This window comes from Lynx canadensis, chromosome F2 (assembly GCF_007474595.2).
Source record: "Lynx canadensis isolate LIC74 chromosome F2, mLynCan4.pri.v2, whole genome shotgun sequence".
NCBI classification, from domain to species: Eukaryota; Metazoa; Chordata; class Mammalia; order Carnivora; family Felidae; genus Lynx; species Lynx canadensis.
The window spans coordinates 31,373,901-31,396,437 of NC_044320.2; the positions used below are offsets into that span (position 1 = coordinate 31,373,901).

General features: G+C 33.8%; 1 protein-coding gene across 12 annotated transcripts in view; it reads right to left on the minus strand.

Moving 5' to 3' along the window:
* The window catches only part of OXR1 (oxidation resistance 1), a 364,732-nt gene that overhangs the window by 5,505 nt on the left and 336,690 nt on the right, over positions 1–22,537 (minus strand). For 7 of the 12 annotated variants that reach the window (XM_030304531.1, XM_030304536.1, XM_030304535.1 and 4 more), the window contains 4 exons: positions 5,523–5,603; positions 3,585–3,710; positions 2,686–2,838; positions 325–420 (listed from right to left, as the gene is read on the minus strand). In XM_030304531.1, the coding sequence (XP_030160391.1) occupies positions 325–420; positions 2,686–2,838; positions 3,585–3,710; positions 5,523–5,603 (456 nt within the window). Of the gene's footprint in view, positions 1–324; positions 421–2,685; positions 2,839–3,584; positions 3,711–5,522; positions 5,604–15,493; positions 15,633–22,537 lie in introns of those variants that run through there. The other 5 variants (XM_032591945.1, XM_030304534.1, XM_032591946.1 and 2 more) reach the window with 3 other exon arrangements.

Below are 22,537 nucleotides of genomic sequence, written 5' to 3' on the forward strand. Positions count from 1 at the left end.
CTTAGTCATTTAGAAGTTTCTAAGAATTTCACAACGGAAATTCAGAATAGTAACAATGATGTATATACATAGTCCTTACTGAGACTATGATGTGTGTTGGGCACTATGCCAAGTGTTGTATGTATGACTCTCATTAAATTTTCAAACCATCCTGTTACATTTTATGATCCCCAATCTATCCATAGGAAAGGTGAACCTCAAATGGTCAAAAAGTGCTGTTATATTTATTTAGTAAAAGGCAGAGATGAGAGTCAAATCCAAGTGTGTACGACTCCAAGGTGCATGTTCTTTTTATACACTGAATATTGGAATAATTGTCCTTACCTCAAACTCTGGACAGAATGTAAAAACAAAGGTCTCTCCAGTACCATAAAAGCCATCACTCACTTTAAATGGCTCAGATGCTAATGCACCAAAGACCTAAGGATTAAAAAAAGGCATGTTCAATGACACGATTATTAAATTTGTTTCATTAAGCATGATTTCATTATTTATGTTTAAGTAAAATGCAAAAAAAAAAAAAAACCCAGAAATGTAATATAGTTTTTATCTATTTCTACTTAAAAAGGGAAACATGATCAGCTGTTACAAAATTTGCATTATTGCCAAGTACAAAGCATATCAGCTTCTCAATAGGAAATTTTTCCTAGTTTTGAAATCTTAAAAAGATGCTTATAATAACAATTAAAAAATCTTAAAAAGTGATTATCATATTTCAGGAGAACTTACATGCACGATGCATGTACAATAAGGATAACACAATTCAGTGGTATTACATATAGCACTTAGGAAAGCAAAAACCCTTCAGTACAGGTAAACATTCTGCTACTCACAAGGTATGCTACTTTTGTCTTCATCAGGCCATAAATTCCATGAAGGAAGGCCCTGGGTCTGAATTGCTTGGACCTGTAACGCTATGCTGCTCTTACACAGTACAAGACACATAGTAAAATAACCTAAAAAAAGAATGAGTGAATAGGAAACCTGGACAAGTAATTTCAGTGCTCCGGGTCTAAGTTTCCACATCATAAAATGGGAAGGTAGAAAGTTTTATGGATGATTTCTTTAAAAAAAAAATATTTATTTTGAGAGAGAGAGAGAGAGAGAGAGAGAGAGAGAGAGAGAGAGAGATAGGTAGTACACATGTGCAAGCAGGGGAGGGGCGGAGAGAGAGGGAGAGAGAATCCCAAGCAGGATCTGCTCTGTCAGCCCTGAGCCAGACGTGGGGCTTGATCTAACAAACCACAACATAGTGACCTAAGCCGAAATCAAGAGTCGGATGCTTAACCGACTGAGCCACCCAGGCACCCATTTATAGGTGATTTCTATAGTCACTGTCTCCCCTGATAATCTTTTACAGTCTTAATTTTAAAAAAATTTGTTTTTTTACATTTATTTATTTTTAAGAGACAGAGAGAGACAGAGCATAAGTGGGGGAGGGGCAGAGAGAGAAAAACACACAGAATCCGAAGCAGGCTCCAGGATCTGAGCTGACAGCACAGAGCCTGACGTGGGGTTTGAACTCACAAACTGTGAGATCATGACCTGAGCTGAAGTCGGATGCTCAACCGACTGAGCCACCCAGGCGCCCCTACAGTCTTAATTTTTAAAACAGACTTTCTTATTGAAAGGTGTACATTATATAAACACACAGCTCAACATGGAATTGTCACAAAGCAAAGTCCCATTTAACTTCTTCATTTAGACCAAGAAACAGAACATAAGCACTTCACAAAGTGTGTTTGTGCCTCCTGTGCGGTACCACCCCCATTGCCCAAAGGAAGCTACTAGCCTGAATACCACAGATTTGTTTGGTCCATTTATGAACTTTCTTTAAATGGAATAATAAGAACATTACTCTTTAGTGTCTGATTCTTAACTCATTATGTTTGTGATACTCATCTATGCTACGGCAGGTAGTAATAGTTCATTTTCATGCTGCAATTACCTTTCATTGGGTGTATAACTTTGGGGAAGTTGATGAAATTCTTTTAGTCATAGTTAACTTTTCTTTAAAACTGTGATGATAAAAGTATCAATCTCCTAGGGCTCTGATGACTAAGCAAGACAATGCATATCAAGTGATTAATCAAGTGTGCATAAAAGCACAATTAAGGGGTCAGTAGTAGTGCCTTGTTTTTTAAATTAATATTGCTATTTCATCCTCTCATTGTTCTCCAATCCTAGTAATTGACCCCTTGCTATTTCAGGAACAAACCAGTATTTCTCTTGCTTATCTATGGTCTTGTTCTTGGTATCATCCTCACACAATTATCTTCAATTTTCAAAAGTTTACCTATGCTTCAAGAAGACTGTGTCAATTTTCACCCCTTCCACAAACTTCATTCTTATCTTGTCCAAATAGATATGAACGACCCTTACTCTACACACTCCTTTTGCTTTCTCTAGGTTCTTACTACACGTGGCATCATATTTTACTTGTCCAAAGAGATACTGGTATACTTACATGTTCTTTTCTACCAGACTATAATCCCTTTAACTATTCGTGCTCATATCTATCCTCTGTAGCACTCAGCAATGCCTTGTATATTAGAAGTATTCAATAATTATCAGTTAAACTCAATAAAATGTACTAATAAAAGTTATTTTTATAAAAAATATTAAAAGTTACTATTATTATAATCTCTTAAAGGGTAAGGTGTCTACGTAGTGACTTTTTCATACCTGCCCATCACTGTCTTTAATCACCATCAGCACTGGGGTGTCTAAACCTGTCATTGTTCGATAAAGGGTCTTCAAGCTTGTGCCATGCTTCCCGGTGCCATAAACAAGAGTCCATGGATAGCCAATTGTTCTTGGTGGAAGATGCTTGGTAAGCTTTGAAAATTAAAACATTAACATTTAACTTGCTAACTAATTGTCAATGTTCAGAATACTAATGCCGGCTGCAATTTCATGATACTTCATAAAAAGTAGGCTACAAAAATAAACAGTATATTCTCAAAGACTCAGAGATGCTTGAAGTATAACTCTGTATTTCTCAGCATGAAATATTAACTGTCGCCAGGAACGGACAAGGATTAGAAGAGAGACAAGAAACAGGGATTACTTATTGTTTGTGCCCTCTGTATTAAAAAAAAAAGTTCTAAATGGACTATTAGCTTAATTATTAATAACCTCTCAAATAACGGGCTCTAGAGACAGACTATTGGAGATAGAAATCAAACTTCAACATTTTATAGCTGTGTGACTCTGGACAAGTTACTAAATCTCTTTATGCTTACATGTCTTCACGTATAAAATGTACACAGTAAGAGTATCCAACCTGTATAGGTGCTGCAAACAATTATAGGAGATAATCACAGAAAGCAATTAACTAGTGCACAATCTGAAATTAAATTTTGGCTATTACAGTGTCTCATCTAAATTGCTACTGTTTATTTTAATGTCTGCTCCTAATATCTTCTATTACACTAGCTGCTATATTTTGTTTACATTTTCTTCCTGGGAAAGGAAGACTAATAGCAATAACCCTGCTTCTTTAGTTTTGAAAACAACTGAAAAGAGGCTCCTTCACTCTATAGGTATATAACCAGAAATGCACATATGTGGGTACGTCATACCTTTTCAATTTGATCTGGCAGTAAGAGTTCACTGGGATCACTTAGGTTTGGTCGAAAAGATTCAGACTCCAGGTCTGCTTTCACTGGAGCAATCTGCTTTGAACTTATGTCTTCTCTTGTAGTAATCTAAAGAAGTAAACAGCAGCAGCATGTTAATATAAAATTACAACATGCATTAAAAAATTTCTGCCTTTTGAGAAAAATAAAACTTTGCACCTTAAAAATGGGGGCTAAAACTTTAATTTAGGATTTTAGAAGGTAAAGGATGCTCCGTGTAATAACAATGGCATACCCAATGTAGAAAAGGATTTTTTTTAACTATAAGCAGATATTTTCTCATCTACCCTATGATGGATAGATAATGATTAACATCCATATTTCTGTGTAAAATGAAAAGTCACATGCACACTTTAATTTTGCTACTGAAGGGCAAAAGTGAATAAGCTAGCTTGCTATTAATCTATGCTACTTAAAATAAGCGGGATTTTTTTTTTCCATGGTAAACATAAAGTTTGTCAAAAGTAATTAAGGAAACTTTCTGGGTGCCAAAATTTTAAAGAATAGTACAAGAAAAAATATAACTTTTTATCAGTATGTGTGAATGCATGGATTTATTCACTTCATTGACAAAGTTACCATTATTTTTAAAATTGTCTTATTTTTACTTTCTAAACACTGCTTTTTAAATCTAGTTTTACCGCACAATAAATTTACAAGTTTTTTCATAACCGTATTTTAAAATTAGATGAATTTGATGCATTACAAAAGAATATATGCTTTTGCTTGACGGACAAGATCTGATATTCTTAAAATGATAAAAATGTTGATTAACTCAAAGCAAACTCCTCTACAATTTATTCTGTTGACACTTTTTCATATTAATTTTAATATATAAAACACAGTAACATTAGAAAATAAAAGATATAAAACATAATTATTACTGATGAAAGTTTTAAATTGAAAACAGAATTCTTTTGGAGCAGATAACTAAAATGCAGCAATGCACAGCGACTGTGATTCCATTAAGAATGAAATCTTGCTAAATTATTTTGTTCCTTTTAGATTTCTTACCAAACCTAAATAGCGTATATTTTCAACCAATACATGTTCTAGCACTGTATTGTTTTTTGATGAGAAGTTAAATTATATTAAATCTTTCACATCATCATGTTTTACCCTTATTTTAATGATGATGTGAAAAGTTTTAAAAAATCCAAAGCAGCATGAGAAGCATTAAAAGAAAAAAACTCAGTAGTTCTAGCACAGCCATGAAAGTATATTTCGTTAAGAAGAAAGCACACAATAATACACAAAACTGAAAAATGAGTTCAATTGTATCACTCTCTTGTTTATAAAAAAAATCACAAAGATTAACTCATGGAACTTTAAAAATTTATCTAGTTCTGATGCCAAGAGTATACTATTCCAAAGTATTTCTAATACCAACCAGCAGTTCTTCAAGAAAAACAATTTATCTCATTAAAATATTTGATGTGGGGTTGATACAACCGAAATAGACTTGAGGAAGAGAAAATATTTAAGCCTTGCTATTCACTAAAGGTTTTTAAATTTTCCAATAGTACCTCATCTTTCAGATTCTGTTTAGTAAAGATTCAATCTCAAACCCAAAACATTCTTCCAATGTTAAAACTAAATGAACACTCCTCATTGCTCTAAGAAACACACAGTAGTAAGAACAGTTCTACAGTGACAGAAAATTCCTCTGAATGTTTTTAAAGTGAAAAGATGACAGAAAAGATAATCCTAAAGCTCTTCAAGACACAACTATACTCTTTAATACAAAAGGAATTTTCTGATGGGTTATTTTAGTGCTGCAGTCAAAACAAATCCTTTAAAAGTGGGATTTGCCCTGACGAAAGACACTAAAAACAGGGAGTGTTCAATCTCTGGAGTGGTTTAAACTACTGAATGGGGCACCTGGAGACGTCTGCAGAGTGTGCGCAGTTCTTCAGTATTTAGAGCATCGATCCTGCGGTGATACTCAGCCACTGACACTACCTGAATATGGAGACAGGAAGACAATAATTCCACTGACAGTTGAGAAAAATAGCCAAAACAAAACAAAACATAAAAAAATGGAGAAATTTAAATGGAGAAAGAGAATTGTAATCAGGGTTTCTTTCCCCACTCCATGCTGAAAATCCAGAAGATTTCTGTATCAAACTACAGCGAAGTACACATGAATGGGTTTAAAACCACTACGTCCAACTGTTTCACAATATAAGATTTACGAACTGCTTCATATAGACAGAATTTGATTGAGTAAATAGAATTATAGTTGCTTATAAAGGAAACACTACAGAAAACAACATGCTTTGCTAACATCGAAGATAACATAAATCATAATGGTGGGTATCTTACAAAGAAAATAGTAACTTCAACTTTCCCCTCCAAATCAGTTTAGCTCAAACATGTATCCTAATGGTATGCTGGAAGAATTTCTTCTAGGCAAAGTAAGAAACATACTTATACTATATGATCTGTATCAGAAAAAAGGGGAGTGAGAGTAAGATATGAAGTACGTTTAAAAACCTAAGGCAGTAAGAAAAATAAGATCCAGAAAGTAAAAATTAGATTTTCAAAAGTGTACCTAATCAACAGTATCTTCCCAGTCATGTCTACTTCTGTCCTTCACATGATTGTTTTCAGTTTTTGTCTTTCCTCTATATTATTTCTTTATGGTTGGTACTGCAGAAGCTATTTGTGACTAAAGCTTAATGACATTCCTACATTCTAAATTTCTAAGAAAATCTCTTTATCTTCTATAATTGCCTAGACCAGTCTCTTGAATAATGAATTAGAAAGCCATATATGACAGATGAACATTATTACAAAAAGTTCACAAAAATGACAAGTTCTCTCCGGTTAACACAACAGATACAGCTTTCTCAGACCATTACATAATTCCCAAAACAGAAACCATAATATAGTGAACTCTGGTGGTGTCATACAAATGGGCTAACTCTCCTGAGCTACGACAGATTCCTCTTGTGATCAATGCTGTTTAGCCACTGGCCCATAAAGAGTTTAGACTTCTAACCTAGGTCTTAAAAAGCTCTTATGCTAGCCAACCAAAATAAATTAGCCACCAGTACACATCAAGGTAACTCTGAAGAGTTATGTAAACCTGTGGAAAGCCATGAAAGAGATGAAAATAGTAAAAAGGAAAATAAGCTGGACTTCTGTTTTGGCACTGTATTGACTTTTATAAAACAACAATGTGTGCCATAAGAAACCCCAAATGGTTATGATCTCCAGCCCTGGAGGATCAGATGGATCTGGGTTCCGGCCCTTCTTTATCTATTTTTCCATAAAACATGGAAATAATAAGACCACATACAAAATAAGTCTTTTTTATGAAATAAAAAGATAAAATAAAATGCATATATAAAGGACTGAGTAGATAGAGAACAAACTATTGGTTGATGGAGGGAGGCGGGTGAAAGTTGGGTTACATGGGTACTAAGGACAGCACTTGTCACAATGAGCACTAGGTGTTGTATGTAAGAGATGAGTCACTGAATTCTACTCCTGAAACCGACACTGCACTATATGTTAACTAAAATTTAAATTAAAATAAGAAGGAAAAAATTAAAATGAAAAATGAAAAAAAAAATAAATGCAGTATGGGATCCTGGAATAGAAAGGGGATATTAAGTGAACATCTGGTGAAATCTGAATAAAGCTTATGGTTTAGTTAAAAAAAAAAAATGGACAGAACTTTTAAAAGGCTTAAATTAATGGAGGGATATACTATGTCTGTGTCTAGAATACTCAATATTGTAAATATGTGATTTTCCCTACAAGTTGGTGTACTGATGTAATGCAACCTCAAGGAAATTTAAGAACATTAAAAAACATAGTAAAGGATTGAGTGCAGTGCCCAGCACATAGTAAATGATAGCTATTATTAATATTACTTTTACTTAATCATTTTTCACCAAGCACCCTAAGGACTAAAGAATAATGTCTGAAGAGTCTCTTTATGTATGTATGTATGTATTTACTTACTTACTGGAAGTTTATTCTGGGAGAGGGAGAGAGGAAACAAGCAGGGAAGGGGCTGAGAGGGAGAGAGAGAATCCCAAGCAGGCTCCATACTGTCAGCAAAGAGCCTGACTCTGGGCTGGATCTCAAAAAATGTGAGATCATGACATGAGTCAGACCCAGGAGTCTGATGCTTAACCAACTGAACCATCCAGGTGCTCTTCCTTACTTATTTTTGGTTTTTATTTTTGATAGTAAATTATTTCAGTTTTGAAAGCTCAACTATCTTATATACTCTGACTACTCTGAACTTAATTTTAAATTTCAGTATTAGATATATTAAAGACCTTTCAGGGCGCCTGTGTGGCTCAGTTGGTTGTGTCCAACTTTGGCTCAGGTAATGATCTCATGGTTTGTGGGTTTGAGCGCTGCATCGGACTTTGTGTTGACAGCTCAGAGCCTGGAGCCTGCTTCAAATTCTGTCTCCCTCTCTCTCTCTGCCCCAATCCCCACATGCTCTCCCTCTCGCTCTGTTTCACTCTCAAAAATAAACAAACATTAAAAATATTAAAAAAAAAAATAAAGACCTTTCAATTAAGAACAAAAAATTTTTCAATAAAGATGAAAACAAACTAGGTTCTAAAAAAAAAAAGAAATCACTGCCTTGCTTTTATGTGGCCAGTAAAAAGGCATCTCTACAAAATATTTAATGGCGAATTATATTCTTCTTTTTCCCCCCACAGCATTCAATCTAATCAAGTCTCCGCGCCAGGAGTTTTCAAGTTATAGGACATACCTACTCCTCTGCATTCCTTCTACTCTTCTAGTTAACACTAATTTTACACTTATTTCTTAAAGCACCTTCTTTTACTATGTCAAATACATTTCTTCAATGGAAAGAAAATTAAATTATGCTCACAAAAGGAATCACTTATAGTCTAACTGTATCAATGTCACTGAGTTAGGGTATCAGTGAGGGAAGCATGACTGCCATTCTAAGTATAAGCTTGTAACATGTGGTAAAGTTATAGTTTCTTTAATGTCACAAATCTACCTTTTCTGGTTCACACTTCTTTTGCAAAAAATATTTTGGGACTTATAAACTAATCACTTCCTTAATTCTAAATATTTCCTCATGCCGTGATGAATGAAGATACATAAAACTGTCAAAAGAGTCTGTGAATTAATAAAGAAAAAAGGTTTGAAATCAAGTAAGCACAGAAATATACATCATCTCAAAATACATGAATGTAGAGATACAGATTCCTAGTATATATGATGGAACTGCAATTAGTCTTAAATTAATTTTTATCCCCTTGGTAAACGATACTCCACGTACAGAATTTATTTACCCAAAAGATTAAACCTAAGTAGAAAATGGACACATTTCTACAAAATGCCCTACATACACCCAATTATTAAGGGTGCAGAGTTGAAGAAACCAAGATCTCAATGAAAAGTGTATTCACTGTCTCACTAGAAAGTCATTTCTTGAGGAGTACAGTGGTTTGCACATACTGCTAAAACCCCCTCTATGGAAACTCAGTAGTCTGACCTGCTCTCTGCACAAGTGCTACTCTCCAGTCTTTTCAGTCTGACAAAGGACTCTCACATAGAGAAAGTGTTTCTCTAAGCATTTATTTTCACAGAATACAAATGCAAAGACAGGATTAAGTCTGTCCATCTCTATTACAGAGGAACTAACAACAACCAGTACAGAACAAACGCTACAGCTAGAGAAAAGGTACAGCTGCTGTCAGTGCCACAAGTTCTTCTCCTAGACAAAAAGGTCAATATTATGGTCTAACAGTCCTCCTTCCAGGATGTTCCAGGACTTCCCCATGAGATTACTCCACAAACAAACCAAAACCTCCCTTCCTCTAACTGCCCGGCAAGCTAACAAAACCTGGTAGATAACTGTGAATGTGCTGTTTTTATTCCCTACTTTCATTCTTTGGTGAAGGGAGATAGAGTAGAAACAAATATATTACCTAATCAATGCCATTTAGACTTACTTTGGTACCCAAAAATATGTTTAACAAAGAGGAACTGTAAGTTTAGGTTACAGTAGCTAACAAAAAGGGCATACAACAGCGTTCTTGATATCATATAACCTTCTGTTCTACACATATACAACAAAGTCTTTATTACAAAGTAAGACCTAGATTATGTTAAAACTTTGCTCCTTTTTGCCTTAAACCACTGCTCTCAAAGTAACATTTTATGGGACTATAATAAATAAGGTATAAATGATGCAAATAGAGAATCATAAATTAGAAAGCCAAAAAACAGAAGAGGAAAAAAAGATGTAATACAGAATGAATTGAAAATAGAACATATTATTAAAGTTTTGATTTGAATAAATCATCTATATTTAAAGTTACTTCCTCTTACGTATATTTGCAAGTGACTCCTACTAGATTTTTTTGGAAGAAGGCAGATATATTCACTGTTCTTTTAATCAAAAAGAAACCTGTTAACTACTCAAAACCATTCAATTACACTGTGTGTATGCTGTTTTAGCGTTTTGGCACAATAAATATAAGAAGTGAATGTCATATAAAAGGGAATAATCTTATTTTCTCCATGGTATATCAGGGGAAAAGAATACTCATCACATTATCTTGAAATATATAAATCCATTATTGGCAGTTGGGAGACTTCAAAACTCCTCTAATCAGTAATTTACAAATCCAGCTGGCAGAAAATCAGTAAGAACATAGATGAACTGAAAAAAGCCCTCAATTAACTGGATCTAACTGACACATACAGACATATACAGACTACTCATCCAACAACAACAAAACAAAACACCTTCTTCTCAAACTCACATGGAACATTCATTAAGACAGACCACATTCTGGTCCATAAAACATATGTTAACAAACAGAAATCATAAAAAGTATGCTCTCAGACCACCAAAGAATTAAACTAGACATGTGTAACAGAGAAAGAGTGGGAAAATCCACAAATACTTTTAAACCACACATTAATGCATAGTCACAAAAGTCCTGGGAGAAATTTGAGATGTTTGAAGTAGATAGAAAAAAAATTCCAAAAAGTATCAACATTTTGGGATGTAATAAAGGCAGGAATTTAGAGGAAATTTTATAGCATAGAATGTATATATAAGGAAAGGACAGATCTAAAATCAACAATCAGATTCTATCTTAGGAAACTAGAAAAAGAGCAAATTAAATCTGAAGTAGAAGAAATAAATAGTGAAAAATTAGAGCAGAAATCAATGAAATTAAAAACAGAAAATCAAGAGAGAAAAATCAATGAATCAAAAAGGCAATTCTTTGAAAAGATCAATAAAAATCGATAAACCTCTAGCTAAGCTAACTAAAATAAGTGAGAGAAAAAATATATCAGAAATGTAGAGGGGCCATCACTATTAATCCCATGGACATTAATTAGAAGGATAATAAAGGAATATTATAAATGGACTCAATACCCACAAATTTGATAACCTAGATGAAATGGACCAAATCCTTGAAAGATACCAACCACCAAAACTTACAAAAGAAAAAACAGATCAATGAAGCAGGCCTATATTTATTTCTTCAAGAAACTGAATTAATATTACTAACCCTCCAAAACAGAAAGTATGAGGCCCAGTCCTAGCTAACTAAAATGAATTAGTTACCAGGAAACATCAAGATAACTCTATGAAAAGCTATGTAAACTTGTTGAAAGCTAGGAAAGACATAAGAATTTTAAAAAGGATAAACTGGACAGAGTTCCATTTGTGCCATTATTATTATATTGATTTTTGCAAAGCAACAATACATACACTATGGTAGCTGACTCTGTACTTAAGAAGAAACTCAAAGTAGCTATGATCTCTAGCTCCGGAGCATTTGGAGTGAATCCAGATGGATTCACCGATAAATTCCATCAAATATTTAAGGAAGAGATTACACTAATTATCTACAATTTCTTCCAGAAAATAGAGGCAGATGAAATATTTCCCAACTCATGACCTAAACATCTGAACAGACACCTCACTAAAGAAGATATACTGATGGCAAATAAGAATATGAAAAGATGCTCAATAGCATGTGTCATAAGGGGAATATAAATTAAAATAATGGGATATCACTACATACCTATTTAGAATGGCTAAAATTCAAACCACTGACATCAGATGCTGGTGAGTATGTGGAGCAACAGGAATTGTCATTCACTGTTGGTACAGTGAAAAAAGGTACTGTCACTTTGGAAAACAGTCTGGTACACTGTTACAAAACAAAACATACACTTATCATACAATCCAGCAATCATACTTCAGGGTATTTGTCCAAATGAGTTGAAAACTTACGTTCACACAAAATCTGCAAATAAAACAGCTTTTTATCACTAGTGTCAAAACCTGGAAGTAACTAAGATGTCTTTCAATAGGTAAAAGGATGAAAACAAACTGGTACATCTAGATAATGGGATATTAAGTCAGCACTAAAAATAAATGAGCTATCAAGCCATGAGAAGGTAGTGAGGAACCTTACATTATCTTACTAACTGAAAAGCCATTCTGAAAAGTCTATATACTGTGTGATGGCAACTATATGATACTCTAGAAAAGGCAAAACGACAGAAACAGGAAAAAAGATCAGTGGTTACTAAGTATTCTGGTAAAGAAGGAAAAAGAGAGGCAGTTTAGGGAACTTTTAGGGCAGTAAAACTATACTGTATCATCCTATAATGGCATATGTCATTCCACAGAATGTACAACACAAAGAATAGACCTTAAGGTGAACTGTGGACTTTGGGTGATAACAACGTATATTAGTTCACAGACTAACAAATATGCCATACCAGATGTGAATACAAGATGTGAATAATAAGAGAACTGTGTGTGTGCTGGGGGACGGAGGGGCATATGGGAACTGTCTTTCCATTCAATCATTCTGTAAACCTAAAATTGTTCCAAAAATAAAATCTATGAATTAAAAAAAAGCAAGAGAAGGATAAGCACAAAATTCAGAGAAATGGTTACCAATCTGGGGGAGACATGAGATGAGATGAAAAAAAGACACATAGGCTGATATAACTGCATTGGTAATGCTCTGGTTCTTAAGTTGGAGAGTGGGATCACAGATACTCATTATTATGCCTCATAACTTGCATATGCAATAAATATCCTTTTCAACTACTAAGTCAAATAAACAAAAATATTCTACACTGAATATACACATATATATCTTTTAATTAGGTTGCTGACTAGAACTAGGTCGATTAATAAATTTCTTGTGAAAACGTACTATAGGTAAGCAACAAAGTATAGCACAGAAAGAACACTGGATTTGGATTGAAACCTCTGCTTTAATTTCGGTTCTGCTTTTTACTAGATTTGTAACCTTGAGCAACTGCATTTAATCGCTCCATTTCTAGTCTTTTAAACAGAAATAATAGTTTAAGCACTTCAGGAGGAATAAATGATAGTATATGTAAGGCATATATAAAATAGAGACACTAAATGTACAAAATAAACGTTAATTCCCATTCCCTGATTATGTTGTGAAGATTTTGAGAGACAATACAGCTAAGAATTTAAGGGCACAGGTTAGAGCCAGAATGCCTTGACTCAAACCATAGCTCTAATCCTTACTGGTTGTAGTATGACTGCTATATGCCTCTATTTCTTAAATGGAGATGAGAGTAGCAATATTCACAATGAAGATGAAATAAAATAAATGATGTTAAGTGTTTAGAATAATACAGTGTTATTAGAAGTACAGAGTATGGTAACTATTTTTCTCATAAACATGATTATTATCTTGAGTTAAGGTCACTGGAAGATTTTTACATTTAAAGTAGCTCTTTTTAAAATTCTAGGTATGAACTAATTCTTGCAGAGATGTAAATAATTTATTATAGGATTTTTCTCCTGTGTTTTCATACATGAAAGCATAAGTACAAAAACAATCTGTCTTGTCATATATAAGGTCTTAAATAGAAAAAAAAATGATTAAATTAATGAAGTATTGATAGACATAAAACCATGTTGCTATATTTAATGATTTGTGACTTCAATCTGATTAAGCCTAAATTCTTATTAAAAATAGGCTTATAACATTCAGGCAAATAATAATTTATTGACAGACACAAAAAGGCAGGATACAGCATATGGTTACATCAAATATATAGCTTCAAATAAATGGTTAGAAATCAAAGCATAGGTTGTTTGTCAAAATAAACTCTAAAACAGCCTTAAAAAAAATAAAGACAGTAAGCATGCTTGATCAATATGGTTCTCACTGAAACTAAATGGCAAAGGTTTAACTTCATTCCATGTATCTTAGAGCACATTTACCTATTAGTTATTAGTTATGTTTCTGAGCCTGAAATTAACTCATTTGTAAAATGAAAATAACCTACATCTGGTTAACATGCAGAGTTACTGTAAGGTGAAATATGATACTACATAAATGAGCATTTAGAAAATTGTTCTGGTTTACATTCAAATACATCCTGGTGAGATAAGGAATGCGACAGAGTCAAGCTGTTTCTGTGTTCTATGACAGTTTAGTTCAGTGACCACTTCATACCTGTTTCCTCATCTTTAAAATGGGGAGTAATGCTGATTCTGCAAGGTTATTGTGAAGGTTAAATAATATATAAACTAGATGCAAGGGCAGAACTCAAGACCAGTGAGAAGCATGCTCTCATATCTGACAAAACCACACATTAACTTCCTATAAGGTTAAAAACAGGAAATGGTGAGTGTGCTAATAATAATAAGTATGTGATGCACATTACAATGTCCTGTAAAATTCAAAACATCCACAATTTTGCTTGTATTTATAACAGATTAAACTGTATTAAAGTCTTAGCAAACTAATGATAAACACTTATTTGACCAATCAAAAAATACATGAAGTCTCCACTATTCTTGGTTTAAAGAAAGAAAGAAAAAAAAAAAGAAAGCTGTGTTACCTATTCTGATAAATCTGATCACAATTTTAACAAATTTAATCATTTCAGATGGCTACATCCCTCTGTGCTGATGTACTTTAAAAACAAAAATTTGAAATTAATCAACTTAAAAATAAAAAGACATAACAAAGTACTCTCAAACCCAGTAAAAGGTAACACCAGTGAAATAAGTTTGGTATTTTCACGAGCTTAACATTTATGGGTGACAGGTTGCTTTGGAGACATCTTCCAAAGTTATTCTTGGCTGTAAGTATTTATTTAGCTTTATTTAAATTACCCACAATTAAAGTAAAAATAAAATTAATATTCATAAGGCAACTTATAATCCTAAATTACCACAGAAAGAACAACTGGCAACATAAGTTTCTAACAAATAATGTACATGTATTTTTACTGAAAACGACAGGAATCTCTAGTAAGGTTGAGATTTTCTCCGTACTAGAGTATCTTATAAAGTTTCATATTAGTTTAGCACTACTGGAAACTTTTTGGATAGCTTAAAAAAGTCTTTTCTCAAAATTACTAAAATAATAGTCTTTATACACAATATTATAAATATATGTAGTCTTCGATCCAGTCAATAAAAATTAAAGTTAATTCACTCTGACTTTCTACTCAATTTATTTTTTAGGAAAAAATTCTGAATATTTTCCTACAAAGGTCAGCTTAAATTAAAAAATTAAGGCAGCAAATAAAGATTCGATAACTTCCTGTTGATGTAAAATAGGAAAACCAAAAGACTTACAAAACAAAATTACAGTTTTTATTCATTTCCTTTTTTGAAGACATTTAGGATTAGCAGAAATAAAGGCAGTTTTCTGTAATCATACAACTTTGTATTCTATAAATATTCTTTGTATTCTATAAATATTCTTAAACTTTTAGAAATAGTATAATTTTTCAGCATGTCACCATAATAAGACTAGTAAATATAGAAATTGAAATCATTGACTAAGATTTACCAGGGTATATTTATGATTAAGTGGTTGATGTCTTCTCCCTTTTTTCCCATACCAGAGACGAGACATTTCCTTTCCAGAGCAAATTAAGTTATATCAAATCTCATAAGGAGTGTTTTAAAAAGCATTCTTCCTCTGTTAAAGATAAATTTTCAGCACAAGAGCCCTACTACAGTGACAAAAACAGTTTGCCAGAGACAAAGATTTGATTGACAAGACAGAGAGCTAATCACTAAGTAGTATCCATTGCAAAGATAGTTCTGAGTGGAGACTGTAAAGCCAGGGAGGGAAGAGAAGGTTTCCCATGTTTAAGTTTGGTTGCACTGTACCCAAATGTGGAAGAAAAAAAAAAGAAAAGGCTCAAAAGTTTAAAGACACAGAGCATGTATTTGCAAACACGAGTACACTAAGAAATACACTAAAAATGTCATAAAAAAGTACTAAGTGCAGTTTCCAGAGCCCCTCCTAAAGTGCACAAATGATTTTAACATTTTGTTTTGCTCATACAGTCACACAATTCTATTCTTTATTTACATCTAAACAATCCAATAAAATGTCATCTTTTATGTGAGCATTTTTTTAAGCAATGAGACATCCCTCTGAGAACCATCCAACCCTATAGGCATTTCATAGAATGCCTATATAAAAATGAAGCAAATCCACAAATAAATCCTATACAAACATTAAAGTGACCAGAAAATTCCTCTACCATTATGCAGTCAAATTTTAAACTGCATTTTCTAATACCTAATTTCTTGAAAAGGTACTTATATTTACTATACCTACATATCAGTGGTACACTCAATCTAACCAAAGAAGTGAACTTTTAACATTAAATATTATGGTTATAAACTAAAACTACCTAGAGCTCAATTTTAACTAGAATATCAATGCCATAATAGTACACCTGAATATTTCTTCCATTTTAAACCAGGTCCTCTTCCCTTACATCGTGTGTTCACATAAAACTGTGTACACACAATGCCACCCTTCACACATGTACCACCTTTCTATAGTACACACAAACACTGAACCACACCTATAGCTCAACATCTTCTTCCTCCACATTCCATGATGTGTGTGCACAGAACACAGCACACCCCACACTAAATATCCTCTTTCCCTCTCACACCAGCTATTCCCATCTCCCCAACCAGCCCAACTACACTTACCCTAACATCTCTCTCCCACAGTCCCCTAGAGGTACTGTAACTATCTCCACACTCACCATACTACAAACAGTCTCCTTACACATACAGTGCACCATGGTCCTGCCTCCCCTCATATGGCACACCCCCCATACACACCAACAACATGATCTGGCAGTACTGGGCTGCCATTTTGAAAACCTATCATCACTTACAGACAAATTTTCTGAAATTAAAAAACACTATATATGTACCGAAATGTAGTTTAAATACAGAATACACACCCCAAGCATAGGATAGCTTATTTTGCTGGTTATCTTGTCAACATCCACCAGTACAGCTTCTTCCTAATACAGTTTTGATTTTGCTCAAGTATCTTTTTAGCCATGTCTCTGACAAGGTTTGCTCCATATCTGGACAGGATGGATCCTTACAGATCTAAACCAGTGGCTCTCAAATTTTAGCTTGCCTCACAATCACTGATACGAAACATTTGTTAAAATACAGAATGCCAGGTTCCAAAACTAGTTTCTGATTAAGCAAACTAGAGTGGGTTCTGAGAATGGGCTGCTAATGGTCTGGGGACCATACCTTAATGAGAAAAACTAAACCACAATGAAATGTCACCTCAGACCTGTTAGAATGGCTATTATCAAGAAGAAATAACAAGTGTTGGTGAGGATGTAGAGAAAAGGGAATCCCTGTGTAATACTGGTAGAAATGTAAACTTGTACAACCATTATGAAAAACAGTATGGAGATTCCTCAAAAAATTAAAAAAGTATCATATGATTCAGAAATCTTACTCCTGAGTATTTTTCCAAAGAAAACAAAAACATGAATTCAAAACTATATATTCACCTCTGTGTTCACTGCATCATTATTTACAATAGCCAAGATATGGAAACAACCTAAGTGTCTAATAATGGATGAATGGATAAAGGTGATGTGGTATATATAATATAAAATGGAATACTATTCGGCTGTAAAAAAAAGAATGAATCTTCCCATATACAACAACATGGATGGACCTTGAGAGCATTATGCTAAATGAATTAAGTCAGACAGAGAAAGACAGATACTGTAGGATCTCATTTATATGTGGAATTTAAAACAACAATAAAAACCAAGTTTACATATTAACAGACAGGTGGTTGCCAGAGGCAAGGAGTTGGATGGAGGCAGGCAAAATGGGGGAAGGGGGTCAAAAGGTGTAAGCTTTCAGTTCTAAAATAAATAAATCATGAGGATGTAACATACATGGTGACTAGTTAGTAATATTGTATTGCATATTTGAAAGTTGCTAAGAAACTATGTCTTGAAGTCCCCATCACAAGAAAAAAAATTTTAACACAATAAGGTGACAAATGCTAATGTTACACTTGTTGTGATGATCATTTTGCATTACATACAAATGTCAAATCATTATGTTGTATACCTGAAATATACTATATGTCAATTATATGTCAATAAAAAAACTGATTTAAGCTATTTGAGTGTTTTTCAGTGTCTTGAAACCAAATATTTCCTAATAAAAACATATCTAGCAGACATAAATGGAGCTCAGTAAATCTCTTTCTTGTCCTTTTTTTCAGTGTTTAGAAAACATACGAGGTCACTTAAATACTTCTAGATATCCCAGAGATTGAAGGAGATTTTACTTTACCATTAGTGTAAAATGACAGACTACAAAATGAAGTGCTTTTAAGAATATGACAAGTTTAAACGTTGAACATAATTCATAATTCAACCTGTTCTAATTCAGATATTCAATTTAATAATCTTTTTTCCTTGGGGCACCTGGGTGGCTCAGTTGGTTAAGCGTCTGACTTCGGCACAGGTCATGATCTCACTGGTGATGAGTTCGAGCTCAGCATTGGGCTCTGTGCTGACAGCTCACAGCCTGGAGCCTGCCTTGGATTCTGTGTTTCCCTCTCATTCTGCCCCTCCCCGACTCATGCTACGTCTTTCTCAAAAATGAAATAAACATTAAAAAAAATTTAAATAGTAATCTTTTTTCCTCTACTTTCTTTATTGGTGTTGAAATTATATCTTATTTCCTCTGAGTTGGGAGTAGTATACCAGAAACAATTATATGAAATATACTGTACTCAATATTTAAGGTAATATAAGTAATTTTAATATTTAAAATCATAAATTAGTCTCTCATTTATCCATCCTGCCTCTTCTCAACACCCATATTAAATAAAATTTTGCACTTTTAATGGAAATTTTATAACCCATAACTTTTGGTTAGTTACCAAGGGAGAATATTAACAAAAAGCAAAACAGTTCAAACTTTGCTGAGGTAGATAACATCCTAAGCTAACATTTTTATTAGTCAAAACAGACAATATTAGACATGATTGATGAGTGTCAAATGCTACTGTGAGAAAATTTATACAGTCTAGTACTGGAGATCTGCTCTATAGCATAGTGCTTACAATAATACTGTATTGTATACCTGAAAATCTAAGAGCGTAGATTTTATGTTAAGTGTTCTTATTACAAATAATAATAATGATAATAATAATAATAATAATAATAATAAAGAGGGTAGGAAAAAACTCTTGGAGATGATGGATATATTTATGGTACAGACTGTGGTGCCGGTTTTTATGGATACTTATGGATGTATAAGTCTCCAAACTTATCAAGCTGTACATATTAAATATGCACAGCTTTTTGTAGGTCAATCTTACCTCAATGAAATGGTTTAAAAAAAAAAACTTCATGTAGTAATATTATTGAAGAAAATTTATATTAACTCATAAATTCTGTTTTAATCTAGAAAATAATACTTTAAGAACTTAATTGTCTGCAATAGATATCACATTGACAGTCCCCCAAATTCTAATTGCTTTTAATGCTTTTGATTTTTTGTCAGACATTTTAAATTACTTTTGGAGTTATGGTTTGTAATATTATGTGATTTGATCAACATAAAAAGTATATTTTTCTTTAATTGCCTTTATCTAAGACAAGCGACCTCTCTATTTAATGACTTAGACATAGAGAGTACTTTCACTTTGAATAAAATCAGTTCTGTATGGATTTTGCTGGCTAGGCAGAGGAGTGGTTAAGAAAGTTTGTTTCATTTTATATATTGCCTCAATTTTAATTTTGGCATTACGTGTGCTTCAATTAAAAAAAAATATCTTTCTGTTTAGGGCACCTGGGTGGCTCAGTATGTAGGTTAAGCGTTCAACTCTTGATTTCAGCTCAGGTCATGATCTCATGGCTTGTGGAATCGAGTCCTGCACTGGACTCTCTGCTGGCAGCATGGAGACTGCTTGGATCCTCTCTCTCCCTCTTACTCTGTTCCTCCCTGCTTATGCTTTCTCTCTCTCTCAAAGATACATATTAAAAAAAAAATCCTTTAAAAAATCCTTCTGCTTAATAAAGTATTGGAATACTCATTATCTGACAACTTAAGAGAGAAAATATTAACCAAACAATTTAAGTCATCTCAGAAACCAAAAACTGAATGAAATATATTTTTATCAATACTTTGGCAAGGGTGAGAAATGAGGACTAAACCAAAGCATATTGTTCTAATACTAGTCATTACTTAAAATTTTTTTTTCTGAATACTTTTTATTTTTTAAATTTACATCCAAATTAGTTAGCATATAGTGCAACAATGATTTCAGGAGTAGATTCCTTAATGCCCCTTACCCACTTAGCCCATCCGCCCTCCCACAACCCCTCCAGTAACCCTCAGTTTGTTCTCCATATTTAAGAGTCTCTTAGGTTTTTTCCTCCCCCGTTTTTATATTATTTTTGTTTCCCTTCCCTTATGTTCATCTGTTTTGTCTCTTAAAGTCCTCATATGAGTGAAGTCATATATTTGTCTTTCTCTGACTAATTTCGCTTAGCATAATACCTTCCAGTTCCATCCACATAGTTGCAAATGGCAAGATTTCATTCTTTTTGATTGCCAAGTAATACTCCATTGTGTGTATATATGTGTGTGTGTGTGTGTGTGTGTGTGTGTGTGTGTGTGAGTATACACCCCATATCTTCTTTATCCATTCATCCATTGATGGACATTGGGCTCTTTCCATACTTTGGCTACTGTTGATAGTGCTGCTATAAACATTGGGGTGCATGTGTCCCTTCAAAACAGCACACCTGTATCCCTTGGATAAATACCTAGTAGTGCCAACTGCTGGGTTGTAGGGTAGTTCTATTTTTAATTTTTTGAGAAGCCTCCATACTGTTTTCCAGAGTGGCTGCACCAGCTTGTATTCCCACCAACGACGCAAAAGAGAGCCTCTTTCTCCGCATCCTCGCCAACATGTTGTTGCCTGAGTTATCGATGTTAGCCATTCTGACAGGTGTAAGGTGGTATCTCACGGTATTTGTATTTCCCTGATGTTGAGCATTTTTTCATGTGTCGATTGGCCATCTGGATTTATTTGGAGAAGTGTCTATTCATGTCTTTTGCCCATTTCTGCACTGGATTATTTGTTTTTTGGGTGTTGAGTTTGATAAGTTCTTTATAGATTTTGGATACCAACCCTTTATCTGATATGTTGTTTGCAAATACCTTCTCCCATTCTGTCGGTTGCTTTTTAGTTTTGCTGATTGTTTCCTTTGCTGTGCAGAAGCTTTTTATTTTGATGAGGTCCCAATAGTTCATTTTTGCTTTTGTTTCCCTTGCCTCCGGAGACATGTTGAGTCGGGAGTTGCTGTAACCAAAATCAAAGAGGTTTCTGCCTGCTTTCTCCTCGCGGATTTTGATAGCTTCCTGTCTTACATTGAGGTCTTTCATCCATTTTGAGTTTGTTTTTGAGTATGGTGTAAGAAAGTGGTCCAGGTTCATTCTTCTGCATGTCGCTGTCCAGTTTTCCCAGCACCACTTGCTGAAGAGACTGTCTTTATTCCATTGGATATTCTTTCCTGCTTTGTCAAAGATTACTTGGCCATACATTTGTGGGTCCATTTCTGGGTTCTCTATCCTGTTCCATTGATCTGAGTGTCTGTTCTTGTGCCAGTGCCAGTACCATACTGCCTTGATGATTATAGCTTTGTAGTATAGCTTGAAGTCTGGGATTGTGATGCCTCCTGCTTTGGTTTTCTTTTCAAGAGTGCTTTGGCTATTCACGGTCTTTTCTGGTTCCATACAAATTTTAGGATTATTTGTTCTAGAGCTCTGTGAAGAATGCTGGTGTTATTTTGATAGGCACTGCCTTGAATATGTAGATTACTTTGGGTAGTATCGACATTTTAACAGTATTTGTTCTTCCTATCCAGGAGCATGGAATCTTTTTCCATTTTTTTTTGTGTCTTCAATTTCTTTCATAAGCTTTCTATAGTTTTCAGTGTATAGATTTTTCATCTCTTTGGTTAGATTTATTCCTAGGCATTTTATGGGTTTTGGTGCAATTGTAAATGGGATCGATTTAATCATTACTATTTTAAAAATGAAAAACACTATTATGCCATATAATCTTTTGGCACATAATACTAGTGAACTCATATTTTAAAATTTAATCAACAAGTATAAACCTGGGAGGTAAACTTCTAAATAAATCGATTAAAGTTAATATAATAAAGTCAATTACTTAATTGTTTTTATCATTCTAGGGGCAATCGATGTTTTAGTTAGTAGGTCTGGAGTATGAAAGATACTGAAGTAGAAGTGGTATAAAATTAACTTTAAAGATGAAAAATGGAAAAATTTTTGCCAGCTTTTATCCTAAAAAGAGTGAAAGTCAACCCAAAAGAAGTGGGACAAAAAAGCAATGTAGCTTAAAAAGCTCCACTTTTGAGACCTGTGTCATCAAGCAGCAAGACCGGCATACCCAACACATGACACTTTGAAACCCAAAACTTTCGGAGGATTCTAAATGAGAGTCTCTTGAAGTTGGTACTTGGGGTTGAGGGTAATACCA